Source organism: Tenrec ecaudatus, chromosome 11, assembly GCF_050624435.1.
Source record: "Tenrec ecaudatus isolate mTenEca1 chromosome 11, mTenEca1.hap1, whole genome shotgun sequence".
Classification (NCBI taxonomy): domain Eukaryota; kingdom Metazoa; phylum Chordata; class Mammalia; order Afrosoricida; family Tenrecidae; genus Tenrec; species Tenrec ecaudatus.
Window position 1 is genome coordinate 79,721,238 of NC_134540.1, and position 14,830 is coordinate 79,736,067.

The 14,830-nt window shown below is 47.2% G+C and overlaps 1 protein-coding gene across 4 annotated transcripts in view; it reads right to left on the bottom strand.

The window, feature by feature from the left end:
- TGFBRAP1 (transforming growth factor beta receptor associated protein 1) overlaps positions 1-14,830 on the bottom strand; it is a 65,134-nt gene that overhangs the window by 46,101 nt on the left and 4,203 nt on the right. Inside the window, exon 1 of one of the 4 annotated variants that reach the window (XM_075563337.1) lies at positions 11,305-11,400. The exons of 2 other annotated variants lie outside the window; for them this stretch is intronic. In XM_075563337.1, coding sequence (XP_075419452.1) covers positions 11,305-11,320 — 16 coding nt within the window. In that variant the 5' untranslated portion in view covers positions 11,321-11,400. Of the gene's footprint in view, positions 1-10,398; positions 11,012-11,304; positions 11,401-14,830 lie in introns of those variants that run through there. One more of the 4 variants, XM_075563340.1, reaches the window with a different exon arrangement.

The following is a 14,830-nucleotide window of genomic DNA, read 5'->3' on the forward strand; positions in this document are numbered from 1 at the left end:
TAGCATCTTCTTCGTGTGTTTCTTGGCCACCCATTTCCCCTCTTCTGTGAGAAAGCCCCCTTTCTACTGCAGTGTTTGCCACTTTGTTCTATCGGGCTCTTTACACGATCCTGACAAGCTTTTATCAAAGATGATAAGCCAATGTCTTCTCCCTCGACCCTCCTTTTTTCCCTTCCACCTTGTCTCATCTACCACTTTATTTATATCTTTCAAAGAACAGAAGCTTAAAATTTGAACACAGATAGATTTATCATTTTCTCCAGAGTCTGTGCTTTTTTAATATCCATTTTTAGAGAGGTCTCATATATGCTTCTTGCCTTGTAATAAATTGATTTGGTGCCTTATATTAATTGTATTTCAGATGTTAAACTAAACCTGAATTCGTGAGATAAGTCCTAGGTGATCATGGTGTATGATGGTCATTATTTTTTAAGTAGAAGAAGGAGCTTTCACCTTCCTGACACGATCACTGAAGACAAATGGGTGGATAAGCAGAAGTGGTGAAGAAAGCTGATGGTGCCCAGCTTTCAAAAGATATAGCGTCTGGGGTCTTAAAGGCTTAAAGGTAAACAAGTGGCCATCTAGCTGAGAAGCACAAAGTCCACATGGAAGAAGCACACCAGCCTGTGTGATCACAAGGTGTCGAAGGGATCAAGTATCAGGCATCAAAGAACAAAAAACCACGTCATTGAGAATGAGGGGCAGTGCAGAGTGGGGACCCAAGACACATCTGTAGACAACTGGACACCCTCATACAGAAGGGTCACAGGGAGGAGATGAACCAGTCAGGGTACAGTGTAGCAACCATGAAACATACAACTTTCCTCCAGATTTTAAATACTTCCCCCCTCCCCACTATCATAATCCCAATTCTACCTTACAAAGTGGGATAGGCCAGAGGATGTACACTGGTACAGACAGAAACTGGAAACACAGGGAATCCAGGGCGGATGATCCCTTCAGGACCAATGATGAGAGTGTCGATATCGGGAGGGTGAAGGGAAGGTGGGATGGAAATGGGGAACCGATTACAGGGATCTACATATAACCCTTTCCCTGGTGGATAGACAACAGAAAAGTGGGTGAAGGGAGATATCAGTCAGTGTAGGACATGATAAAATAATAATTTATAAATTATCAAGGGCTCATGAGGGATTGGGGAGCGGGGAGTTAGGGGGAAAATGAGGAGCTGATACCAAGGGCTCAAGTAGAAAGCAAATGCTTTAAGAATGATGATGGCAACAAATGTGCTTGACACAATGGATGGATGTACGGATTATGATGAGTTGTATGAGCCCCCAATGATTTTGTTCAAAAAGGAGCTTTATATCAAGAGGCAAATTATACATCAAGCAAACATCCCAGTCCAATTCAGATCAAGTCTGTATGCCCAATACTAGTCCATAAGTCTGATATTAGTCCACAAGTCCCTCTTCAGATTCACACAGCCACATGCAATGATGCAGAATGCAAGGAGATCAGAGGCTGGTGGGTCCAAAGGTGGCGAAAGCATCACAGGACTCTGCAGTTCTCAGCCTGGCTCACCAGCGGGAAGGTGAAGGCAGAGAGAAAGAGGGGAGGTTACCAGGACCCTCCTTCATGAGGAGGCCATGCCCACAAGGAGGCACCGTCAGGCTGGGACCTGATTGACAGCTCAACTTCACCCTTACACTTTTATGTCTTCAGGTTGACAAGAAACTATGTAAATGCTACCACACGTGGGTGGAGAGTTTGAGCCCAGACTGGCTGGTCACTACAGGGCAGCCGTGAGTGGAGGGGCCTGATGATCTCCGGCCCCTCCTTTTGCAGCTCTAGGCGGTGAGGAAGAATGACTATTTTTATGTGTTGCTTGATTAGGGTTGCTAGTCTTTGTTAAAGATTTCTTATATCACTATCCATAAATCATGTTGATAAGGAATTTCCTTAAGACTCAATAATAAAAAGACAACTAACCCAATTAAAAATGGTCAGAGACTCTGAAAAGCTCTTTCTCCAAATAAGAAACATGCATGGCACACTGCACAACTTCATTAGCCATCACAGACATTAAAATCTAAACCCACGGAGATACCAGTGCACTCCTACTCGGATGACTAGAACAAGAAGCCAGAGAATAAAAGGTGTGGGCAAGGAGGTGGAGAAACTGGGACCCTCATGCACTGCTGACAGGAATGTAAAATGATGCAGGCCCTTTGGAAAATGGATAGCTCCCCAAACAGTCGAACACAGAGTTATCATTTTTATGACCCAGCAATGCCACTCCTTTCTAAGTATACCGTCACTAGAAATTCAAATATCCGTCCATGTAATATCATGCACAAGAATGTTCATAATAGCTAAAAGGTAGATATAACCAAACACCCATCAGCTGATGAATGCATAAAGAAAAGGTAGCATATGGACACAATTGGCTTATTTGGCCACAAAAAGAATGAAGTACTTGTACATGAAATCATATGCCAAACCCAAACCAAACTTTCTGCCATCGAGTGGATGCCAACTCAGAGCGACCCTATGGGACAGAGTCAAACTGCCCCTGTGCGTTTCAGAGGCTCTAATTCTTTACAGCAGTAGAAAGCCTCATATCGCTCCTTCACAGCGGTTGCTGGTTTTGAACTGCTGACCTTGTGGTTAGCAGCCCAACTCGTAAGCACTATGCGACCAGGATGCCTAGAAATCATATACATGAGTCCTGGAATTATAATGCTAAATGAAAGAAGCCAGTCACAGAAGGCCACATACGATATGAGTCCATTTCCACAGTGTCCAGGACAGGCAATGAACAGAGACCAAAGGGAGATGAGCGGTCACTTAGGACTGGGGGATGGCTGGGGGGTGGGGGGTTAGCTAAAGGAAATGAAGTGTCTATGTGGAACAATGGTAATGTTCAAAACTGACTGAGGTGGTAACTGCGCATGCCTGTGACTATAAGGAAAACCACAGAACTGTACACTTTACATGGATTAGCTGCACGGTATATGAGTGATATCTTACTAAAACACATGCACAGATTCAGAACCCCTGCCAGACTCAGCGCAAGATGAAAAGCTATTCTAATTCCAATCCCAGACAAAACTTCCGCTTTCTTATAAAGAAAAATCACAGCTATTAATCTCCCGTTACCCCGCACTATCGGACTCGGTGTTCTATGTGCCTTCGTGGTGCACGCTCAGGTCTGGATTGCGTGTGGTATTTGCTTTCCATTTAAATTCGAAAAGGGCCAGCAGCCTAGGTCTGCAAGTATCCACACGTTTTGGAAGTCAACTGGCCTCCAAAGGGGAGCTTGAGCAGAAACTCCAGGCTGCATCTTTTCAAGAAGTGAAACCCATCAGTCAGAAAGGAGGTATCATTAGCTCCCAGAGCTAGATCAAATTTCACCACACAATAATGCTTAGAGCCAACTCATACTGCTTCCTGCTCCCTCGTCTAACTCCTGCACCACGTGTGACCATGGGGAGCAGAAATGTTTGGAAGATCAAAAATGGGCATTTAGGAGAGCTGTCCGGGTGCCCAAGACAGGCTGTCCACAGACTAATAACAGGAAGTCAGTCATCATTCACTTTATATGCGTTTTCTTTCTCTACATCTTGCTGGGATTGCAGTATTTCTAGGATGACATTTTAAAAGTGCCATTTTGTCATTTTAATAAAGGGTTTGGCTTTTTAAGGGGGGGAAATGTTTCTCAAGAAGAGGAAGTTTCTCAATCAACTTGGGTCAGCATATTCAGACCACAAAGCCATGGGCAGATACCAAAATCCACTATAAGGGAAAGGCGAAGAGGAAACTGCATAGAACTTTATCAATTTGTTTTAGAAATCAGTCCTGGAAGGGAATTACCAAATATTGTCATAGATCCTAATACCCCGAGGAAGGAGAGAGAACTTCACAGGCGTCTTCTGTCATTAGCTCAATGTCAACTGGTGGAATATCTCAAGGGGACTTCAAAAATTTCATGAGCAAATGCCATTACCTTTTAATTCCACTTTTCCATGAACTTTGTGAAGCCCCTTCTTATTAGGAGAAAAGGCTTAAACAGAGGAAACGGCAACAAAAAAAGGGGGTGTGTGTGTGAAGCACCATGACAAGAAAGCCAAAGGGGCGAAGTGCCGCCCCACAGAACAAGTCCTGCTCCTCCTGTGGTTTTAGGCAGCTCGAGAGAGATGTACAAATGGGCTTCAGAGAGTTTGTGGAAGAATCAAAAGATAACAGAATTTCCCCATGAACTTGAAGAAGTCTCCTTGTATAAGGGATGATAACATGCAGCTAAGTGCAGGGGCAAATTTACTCTTGACCCAGTCCACTTCGTGCGTGGATGAGGACAAGCCCTGAAGAGCCAGGTGAAGGATAGAAGGTGATGGACATTACGTTCTGAGGGGGCACCAGCCCGACAATGACAGGCTTGCTAAGGCAGAAAACCATGTAAGAGATGACTACAGGTCATGCTGCCCCACCACCCCGCTTCTGTGTCTGTAATCTCCAGGAGTGGAAACCAAATGGACTCTTCCATTCATTCCCCTTCACACAGAGGCACCACCCTCACATCCAGCTCTACTCCTCTAGCCTACTTGACAGTCGGACAGGTAGGTGTGTCTGGTCACCCACCACTGCCATCAGGTTCATCCAAGCTCAGAGTGACCCCTGTATAGGGTTTCTGAGGCTGCAAGTCAGGGGTGGGGAACCTTCCTTCTGCCTTGGCCCACTGGGTATGTAGAACAGCATTTGTGGGCCATACTGGTCAAACACGTCATTCACTCACGACTGCTGTGGTGAGTGGGGCTGCTTCTCTTTGGTGAGGTGCGTGATGTTGGCTGGGATTGAGGAGTTGGCCGGCCTGATACGGTCCCCAGAAGCCCCTGGTGGCATTGTGGTTCTGCACGGGGCTGAGAACTGGAAGGTTCTCAGTTCAAGGAGTTAGTCTTGGAAATGCATAGGGCAGTTCGACCTGGCCTCTCAAGTCGCAATGATTTGGAATTGACTCAACAAGAGTGGGTTTGGTTGGGGTTTTAGACAGCCAGTAAGCCGCCGGGTCCCAGCTCCTGCTGTCAATCTTTACAGGAGCAACTCTCGGTTTGAACTGCCAACCTGTGATTAGCATTGTGGAACAGTCCAACAGCATTACCAGGTTTTCGTTGGAAACCTCATTTCTGTGCAACATTTCTGATTGAAAAGCCAAATTCGAGTCTTGAAATTCTTTACTAGGGAGGAAGCGACCAGACCTTATAGCAAACGTTCCTCTCCTGCAAGCTTTCTAATACTTTCTTTGTGCCAAACTAGCAAAGAAAATCTCAACGTTATCTTTCTCTCCTCTGATATAAAGCAACCACTGAACACCTCAGTGCACCTTACCTGGTTTCTGGGACGTGACACCAGGAGTTGCCCTCGAGTTGGTTCCGACTCGTGAGAACCCCGTGTGTGGCAGAGTGGAATGGCATGCATTCCATAAGGAAGTTTTTCCTTCTTCAACCGTGGGAGAAATATACATCCCAAACCATTTGCCAACAGAACTTCCACATTTATGATTCAATGCCCCATCATTGCTCTTCTTCAGTGCACTGGACCAACTGAATGGTCCACCGTTTGAACCCAAAGTTTGAGTTTTGGAATTGCGTCAATGGCAGTAGGTCTGGTGCTTGGTTTCATGTGTCACTGAGGCAGGATGAGGTCACGTTAATGAGACAGCGCGAGGGTGGCCTACACCAAAACAAAACACTGCTGTCTAGTTGATTGGACGGGGTAACAGTGACCCTCTGCATTTCCAAGACGGTTTCAAACTGCTGACCTTGCTGTTGACAGTCCAATACGTAACCCCTATGCCACGCAACACTACCCTGGTCCTATGTTGTGGTAGTGACATGATTTCATATCAACTTGATAAAGAAAAGTACAGGGGTGGAGTCTAGTCTGTTAATCAAGTCACAGCTTGGTGGTACCTCCTTGTGGGTCTGGCCTTCTCTTCAGGGGGGCCCTAGGTACCTCCACCCTCTCTCTGCCTTCACCTTCTGATTGATGAGCCACACTGAGACCTGCGTGAGCCCTGGGCTGTGGCCACAACTGTGTACCCACTGGCCTGTGACCTTCCTGAGAGTCTGGAGAGGGACTTATGGGCTAGTATCAGACTTACGGATTTGAGTTGGACTGGGCTGGGATGCTTGCTTGATATATAATTACTTCTTGATAAAAAGCTCTCTCAAACCTGTATGAGCATCACTAGATTTGTTTCTCTAGTCAACCTGACCTAACACATATGTAAAGGAAATTTCCTTAGGTGCAGCCTGTATCACTTTTATCTTCCACATCAAAACCAAAGTCACTGCCATCAAGGCAATGACAACTCACAGCAACTGCCCCATGAGTTTCTGAGACAGTAACTGTCTGCGAGAGGAGAAAGCCCCGTCTTTCTCCCCCAGAGCTGCTGGTGGTTTTGAACTGCTAACCTTGTAGATCGCAGCCTAATATGTAACCACTACGTTACCAGGGAAGCAAGTAGAAGAGGACTACTACTACAAAAGAGAAGCTGGCTTTGGACCTGGGGGTCCCTGCGCTTAGGACTTCCTAGACTCAGGGGAAGATGGATGCCAAGAAAAACGGAGATCTTCATGGGAGGCCAGGCCCTGACGTGTTCAAGCTGGCATCGAGCTGGTCAGAGAACACATCTGTGATAGTTCTGGAACAGCTGCACTAAATACCTAAGATACCTCCCTAAATGAAACTGCCCCCCCCCAACCTGCCCTCCAGCCCACCTGTGGTGACCATAGCTAATCTTTAGTTTCTACATGTTCACGTACTGCACCTCAGTGAAATCATCAGTATGTGGCCTTTCGCCGCTGACTGACTTCACGCAGCATGTTCTCGGGGCCGTCACCAGGCCACGGCGTGGGGCTGCACCGCACTCCCCTCTCTTCAGGGCTGAGGTCTTGCAGTCGGTGTGCCACTCACCTGTCGACAGCCATTCGGCTGTCCCTCTCTTTCAGCTATTCTGAAAATGGCTGGGTGTAAATTTCCCTTTGCATTGCCGCCTTCAGTTTTTTTCTGAGATATAGGATTGGGATGACTGGGTCACATGGTAATTCTGTGTTCAAGTATTTTGGGGAAACTGCCAAACTAATTTCCACAGCAGCTGTACCAGTTTACGTTCCCACGAGCCAAGTCCAGTCTCTCCATAGCCTCATCGAGACTTGTTACGCTTTTTAATTTTTAATCACTAGCACTCTAATAGGGATAAGGTGATATCACATTGTGGTTTTGATTTGCATCTTACTAATGGAAGGAACCTTAGAACAGTACTTAATAAGCAGTTGGCTATTAACCAAGAGGTACGTGGTTCAAATCCACCAGCCTCTCAACGGGAAAAAGACAAGGCCATCTGCTTCCATGAAGATTCACAGCCTTGGAAACCTTACAGGGCAGTTCCACCCTGTCCTACCAGGTTGGTGAGACTTGGAATGGACCTGATGGCACCGAGTTTGGTTGTGTTGTCTTTTTGACTAGGCGCTAGACAGCGGTCTCCTTTAGGGAGCCTGGTGGTGCCGTGGGGAAACATTTCACTGCTTCATGGAAGGCACTGGGTGAAACCTCCCGTGGCTCCGCTGTAAGAAAATGCGGCCATCAGTTTCCAGGAAGGTTGCAGCCTGGGAAATAGTATTGGGAAAGTCCTATCTGTCCCATAAAGTCATCATGAATCAGGACCCACAGCAACGGACTTAGTCGGTATTAACTTCCCTTACACATCCTGGGCCTTTCATTTACGCAAGCGCTGTCTTGCTTGCTATCAAAAAAGATCTTGATTTCAAATTGCTCGCAAGGTTTTACCACACACTAAATGACTTCTCCTGTTCTTCACGAAACGCTCGATCATTTGGGGTAGCCCCTAATTAAGTTGCTCCTTCTCCAGCCACTGAGTAGTTAGGTGCTTTTTTAATAGAGAATAGCGGGGTAGATCTGCCCAGAGAAAATGAGTTGTAAAGTCTGGGCCAAATGATGTAACAGTATTCAAACACCTGGCTGCCACAGCGATTACTTTAATGCCTTCCTAATGAGGACTGGATGCAGACCAAGATAATGATGCCGAAGCCATCAAGGAAAATCTCCTGGAATTCTCTTACAGGTTCGCAAGTTTTAATAATAGCATAGAAATAAATCATAATCAGGTCGTTCTTTTCACCCCAAAAATGCTAGCTGAAAATCAGGCGAGAAAATATAGCATTAAAAAGAAATAAAAAGTAATCTTTCTGTTTTTAAAATGTTGTCGCTTTCTCTGCCTAACTGAAGAATGGGCTCCTTACAAATCCACCCCTGAAGAGCTTGAGCAGAAGAGAACTGCGTCTGTTAGGGGTGCGCGCGGTGGTGACCAAGCTCTCATGATCGGAGGCGTGCAGCTCCTGATCCGCAATGAGCACAAGAAAAAGGGCGGAACAAATGACAGCTAGGGGTGATCTCCACATCTCTCCTTTGACTTCTTTAGGTAGGAAGCGTAAGCATTGATGTGTACAGCAAATTGTAACTGAGCATCCATGATGCGTCTACTTTCTGGACAAAGCATTCATTGGGTTAACAATGACTAAGATCATCCCATCATGCGTTTTTACAACTGAGTGATATAGCCTGGTGCCCTGAGTTATATCGCTCTGTTGGTAATATATCACGCGGGCAGCTATCAGGCCCTGTGGCAAAGGCTTTATGTGCACATTTTCTAATATCTATTTAACTTTCCCATTGTCCTCGTTTTAATTGAGGAAACTGAGGTTGATAGTATTATCAAGTAAGATTTGGAGTGGCCTAAGTTTTCAGTAGCCAGGTCAGGGTTTGATGTCATAATCACGATAATAGATGATGGGGGGGCTAAGGGGGGAGGGCTCTGTGAAAGGTTAATGTTAAGCAGGTTCAAGGGAATTCCATGCTCTACGTGTTAGAGGTGCTTGTGTTGAACCTGCTTGGCTGGCAGATAGGGACGGAATGCTAAAAGGAAGCAAGTAGCCAAGTGGTTTTACCTATCTGACCACAAGGCTGAGACACCTTCCGTTGGCTGCATAATCAACAGAGAACAATGCCCCAAAAAGGACTGGCAGGCACCGCACCACCCTACTCCACAGCCTCTAATTCGGACTCGTCCGAAACCAGCTCACATGGCAGTGTGCTCTAGCTTACCACTGCTTGGACCTGGCTGGACCACGAGCCTTCCCACAAATAATGAGCTCCTGCTGGGACAGGTTTTGATCCCAGGACCCAGTGTACAACCCAGGCGCTTTAAGAAGCACTGGGTGATCCCGGTGTCCAATGAAGCCAACAGTGGCTCTAGAAGGACTTATGTTTGGGGTCCACGCAATAGACTTTGAAATAGAAGAAATGACTAAAGCAAAGCACACTCACTGCCATAGCGATAGTCCTGTGGGTTTCTGAGACTGTGACCGTGTCAGGGATAAGCAAGCCCAGTCTTTTCCCCTGCAGAGCTGCTGGTGGTTGAGAACTGCCCACCATGTGGATCACAGCCCAATACGGAAGCACACCACCACCACAGTGTAAACAAAGAGAGACTACTGCTTCTATTTTTACGGTCATGACACTAGAGGTATGAAAACACAGAAAGTCCAACTTCTATCTCAACCTCCAAAGGTAAAGAAAAATCCCATTGGGGGACTAGCTTCCAGCCCTTGACCTGGGGCTTAAAACAAGCCCTTCAAAGCCCTCATGTAAGCCTCTCCCTTCTCAACACACACCAGGCCAGTCTCCCACTACAGTTCTCCCAGCACAGAGAGCTCTCAAAACCAGAGTTCTAGGAAACATCCGCCACTGCACCCAAACTATTCACGAGGTGCAGGGAGCTCCCAAGGCCTGGACTGTCTTTGTACACCTGTCTACCCCCAGAGAACCAATCAAGCACGAGGTCTCTCTGACCCACTCCACATTCACTGTGCCGTTTGCTGACCCCTACACACATGCACGTCAGTCCCATCCCACACACGTGCACAACCACTCACACCAAGTAACTGTCCCCAATTGTACACCTGCTCCTAAGTCGCACATTTGCACACCTGCCCCCAATTTAATATACACGTGTTTCCCCAACAACCACTGTCCCCCATGCTCCTGCCTCAATCACACCTGTCAGCGAATGTGCATGTGAACACACACACACACTCGTGAAGTGCACTACTGCCCTTTCACACCCACCTCCCTCTCCACTGGTGCACACCTGCTACCCATACACCTGCCCTCCCCCCACTTGTGCACACCTGCCCTCACGCACATACACACACCCCTGCCTCCACACACAAACTGCTCGCCGCTCTTGCTTCCCCGACCCACACACGTACGTTCCCTTGCCACCGTCTCGGTCTCGCTGCCCACGGCGCGCCCCGCGCCCCAGCCAGGCCGCCGCCCTCCCGCTCCCGCCGCACTCACCAGCGCCCCGCCGCCAGCCAGGCCTCCGCCGTCCCGCGCCCGCGCTCGGCCCGCGCCGTCACCCCCGCGGCCCGGGGCTCCCGCGCCCCCAGCGCCCGCTGGCCCACTCCCCCGGCCCGGGGCTGCTCCTGCAGGTTCGGCCCCGCCGCCGCCGCCGCCGCTTCCCGTCACGTGGGGCCGCCGCCCGGCGCCGAGAGGGCGGGAGTGCGGCCGGGTGCCCGTGCCCGTGCCCGCCCGGCCTCGCTTCCGAGCGCCGTCCCCGGCGACCGAGCAGGCCGGCGTCAGCGCGTCACCCGCGGCCCGCGGCGCCCGAGCCTGCCGGGGCTGGGGGCCCCGGCTCTGCGCTCAGGCCCTTCGTGGCCCCAGGGTGCCCCGCTGCCCATAGGGGTCCTCCTTGGGGGACTGGGAGGGCGAAAGGCGTTAATTCGTGTAAAGCACTCCGAACGCGGTTTGGCGTCCACAGGGGAAGTGCTCAGGAGTGGCCGTCTCTCCTGCTTTCCGCCTTGGCGTGTGGAGCTCCGGGAGACCTCGCCAGAAATACTCTGATGGCTGCAACAATGAGGGAAGCCCGTGAAACAAACGTCTGACAGCGCTGCCTCCCGGACCGGGTGCTGGAAATGTATCGCTGGCCAGCGGCGACGACCTAGTGCCCATCCCACCAGCCACAGCGAGTTCCGGGCACGCACGGGAAGAAATGGGAGTCCCTGAAGGACGCGGACATTTGTACACATGCACGTATTTAAGAAGCAAAGCTATTCTTCCGAAAAGGGCAAACCTCAGGGGGAACCTCCTCGGTTACTCTCAATCTGTGAACCGGCCTATCGTCAAAATCTAACTTCGTGATGGAAGAATCGGAGAACTCCCTCCAGGGTGCTTAATTATTGCCATACAAAAAGAATCGCTTACTCTGGTTTTCCTTCATTTTAGTGACTGGGCTTCAGGAAATGGTAACGCAAAGATGTTATCCCAAGTCACTAGACAAATGCCAGATCCTACCAGAGGTGTCTGTTGAGACAAAATGGGGGAAGTAGCCATGGTTTGGATGACAAAAATAAAAGACCATCAGAAATCATCTTTCTGCGGCCTGTCCACTTTTTCTGTTGTAACTGCACAATCACATATGTGCTGCAGCTCCAGATATTACTTCACTTCTGACCCAGGGGAACCCATGCCCGCAGCTGGTTTCCCATAAGGGCAGCTTCTAAAACAAGGAGTAAAGGCACCCTGGCGTCAAAGGACACAGCCAGCCAGTGGAGCTAGAGCACCAGAGGGCACCAGGAGAATACAGCCAGTTTACAAAGGCCCACTGACAACATTCACTTGTCCCATCAAACACATCTGAAAATCACCGCCTACCTGGGCCCAGAATCTAGATTTTCACTTCTCCATGTGGTCTTCTACCACAGAATAGTACTGGGAGCTGCCAAAGACCAGTTTCAACGGTACGATTGCCGGACATTAGACTGTTTTACAGCAATTACCTCATTAAACTTTGCTTATACCCTTATGGAGTAGTTAGTATTATTTTCAATATTTTACAAAAGTTGACTAAGGCTAAGAGGCAAAGGACTTCTCCCAACATGATTGTAAGCAGTTACCAAGAACCTAGAATTCAAGTTTTTTTCCCAAATAAAGTTCTATTATTTCATTGAAACTTTGTGTCCACCTTTTTTAAATACAAGAGCAAAATTAAGTATTAACAAGAGAACTCTGCAGTATTTTCTTATGAAAGGATGTATTATCGTACTCTTAAAATAACTTCCATTTTACTCCATCTAGAAACTTACTTTTCCTGAAATTTTCAGAGAAATCTATTTCCCAACTGTCTGTGCAACTAGGTCCATCAGACTAATAATTCTAAATCCCTCATATTTTTCTGTTGGTTACATTTTAAGATGATCAAAGCCATATGTTCTTCAAATGATTAATCAATTTATCAATATTTATTAATTATTTTAATTGGGCTCATCCTAAAAATTTTCAGAGTAATTTATGCAATGTTTAAGATTCTTTTCACAATGAAGATTAACAGGTGCATAGCTACAACTGGATGCTTTAATAGTTGCGGTCTATTTCGCGCATTTAACATCATCAGAATTCATATCCTCTGTGTTACTTCCACACTGGATGTAAACTCTTGAGGGCTTTCTTGTTAGGTGCCACTGAATAGGCTTTGGCACGACTCTCTGTACAACAGACTGAACACTGCATACTCCGGCACCATCCTCCCAATTGTTATCTGTAAGCCCATGGTTACATCCATTCTTATCAAGCCATGTCCTTGAGGGTCTTTTTGTCTTTTTCCTGAAATGATAAGTAGAAGCTTTTTATTTTACCAGGCATGCTGCCCTTCTCCAGGGACTGCTGTCTCCTGATAACAGATCCAAGTACATGAGACACAGTCCTGCCATCCTCGCTTCTAAGGAGCACTCTGGTTGTACTTCCTCCAACACGAATGTGTTTGTTCTGGTGTCCACGGTACTTGCAGGACCCTCCCACAACACTGTAGTTCAAATGCATCGGCCTTCTCCAGTCTTACGTGTTGTCCACCTTTCATACCATATGAACCAACTGAAAATATCTTGACTTGGGTCCAGCACACCTAGTCCTCCAAATGACATCTTTGCTCTTTAAGAAAGCCTTGTGCAGATTTATTTGCGCAATGCAGTATGTCATTAGTTTTTCAAGGCTGCTTCCATGAATGTGGAATGTGGATCCACGTAAGATGAAACCCTTGACAACTGCAGTTTTTTTCTGTTTTCATGATGTTGTCTATTGGTCCAGCTGTGAGGATTCTGGCTTAACGCCGACTTGTAAGCCATACTGAAGGCTAGTCTATGATCTTTCATCAGTAAGTGCTCCAAGCCCTCATGGTTTGCAGCAATCGAGGCTGTCGGCTGATTGCAAATTGCTAATAACGCCTTCCAGGTCCCATCCTGCTGCGGTGTTCTCCTAGTTCCTATGGTCCAGTTCCTCAGATTATGTGTTCAGCATATAGCAAATATGTGTGGCCATACAACCCTGAAACACACCTTTCCTGATTTTACACCATTCTGTCTGAATGGGGGCATGGAGTCAGTCTATGTGCTCTTTGCTGTGTCTACTGCATGGAGAAGCAATACAGACATATATGAAACACTAACAAACATTTTTAAATTTTGACTTCAAATGTTCAATATTTATAAAATAGAATCTCTTTAAAAGAAGACCCTAATACTAAGCATCTGTCCTATTTATAAGCTCTCTTGTACAACTACCACTTTGGGTACCATCTTAGTGGAGGTTAAGCAAAGAAAGGGAGTAGTGGTGGTTCAAAAGATAGACGCCAGGCCTTCCGACTGGACACCCAGGTTCCGTTCCTGGCAAATGTGCGTCCAGTGTACTTCATCTGCCAGTGGAAGGGTTCACATTGCTATGCTAAACAGATTTCAGTGGAGCTACCCAATTAAGACAAACTAGGAGGGGCCCTGAGTACATTAGGCTGCTACCACAAAGTCAGCAGTTTGAAACCACCAGCCACTCTAAACGGGAAAGATGAGGCTTTCTAGTTCTGTAAAGATGTAGTCTCGGAAGCCCACAGGAGTAGTTCTACTCATAGTTGTGGGGTCACTCTGAGTGGAATCGACCTGATGGAAGTGAGTTTTGAGAGAGGAAGGAAGGCATGGCAATAGACTTCCTCAAACCCACTCAGTGAAAGCCTGTGGGTCACGACAAGGGGATCTCATTGCACTAGGAGCTGGAAGCGCCTCAACAGCAGACAACAGCACTGAAAAACAAAGTGTGCATTCAAAATCTTTGCTAGCAAACACAGCTTTCAACAAATAGTCATAGTAGACTAGCTTCAGTAAAATAAACGTTTGTACCATTATATCAGCTACTTTTTGAACAACTCCCATGGGTTCCACACCTTGCTAGAGGTTGAAAGAGGAAAGACACACTCCTTGGCCTCAAGGAGCCTTAATTTACAGTGGTTTGTCTAGTTCTTACTCAGCTGTGTCAGCATCGCCGGGAACTTGTTAGCAATGCAAATGACTATGCTGCCCACAAACCTCTGAAATGGAAGTCCAGGGAGGGGGCGACAATCTGTCTCAACAAGCCGTCCAGATGATTTTCACATCCAGTGATTTAGAAGGCTTGTGGAAGAAACCCCCACCCAGTCCATTTGTAAGGCTAAACGGAATGTGCTCTAAGGATTTTGTGGCGGTAGAACTCAGAAAGTGCCTAAAATCAAGAACAGGTTCAGTCGTTCATATCCACTCAGCATTCGCATAATGTCCCCACTCCATGTGCCAGGCACTGTTGCTGGAATACTGAGCGCCTCCAAATGAAAGAGATTTCCAGTGGCGCATCAAAGAGGTAGCAGATTGGTTTTACAAGAAAGTTAGTAGCTTACGTATACAATTTTGCCTTTATTATGATTTCATTGTAAAAG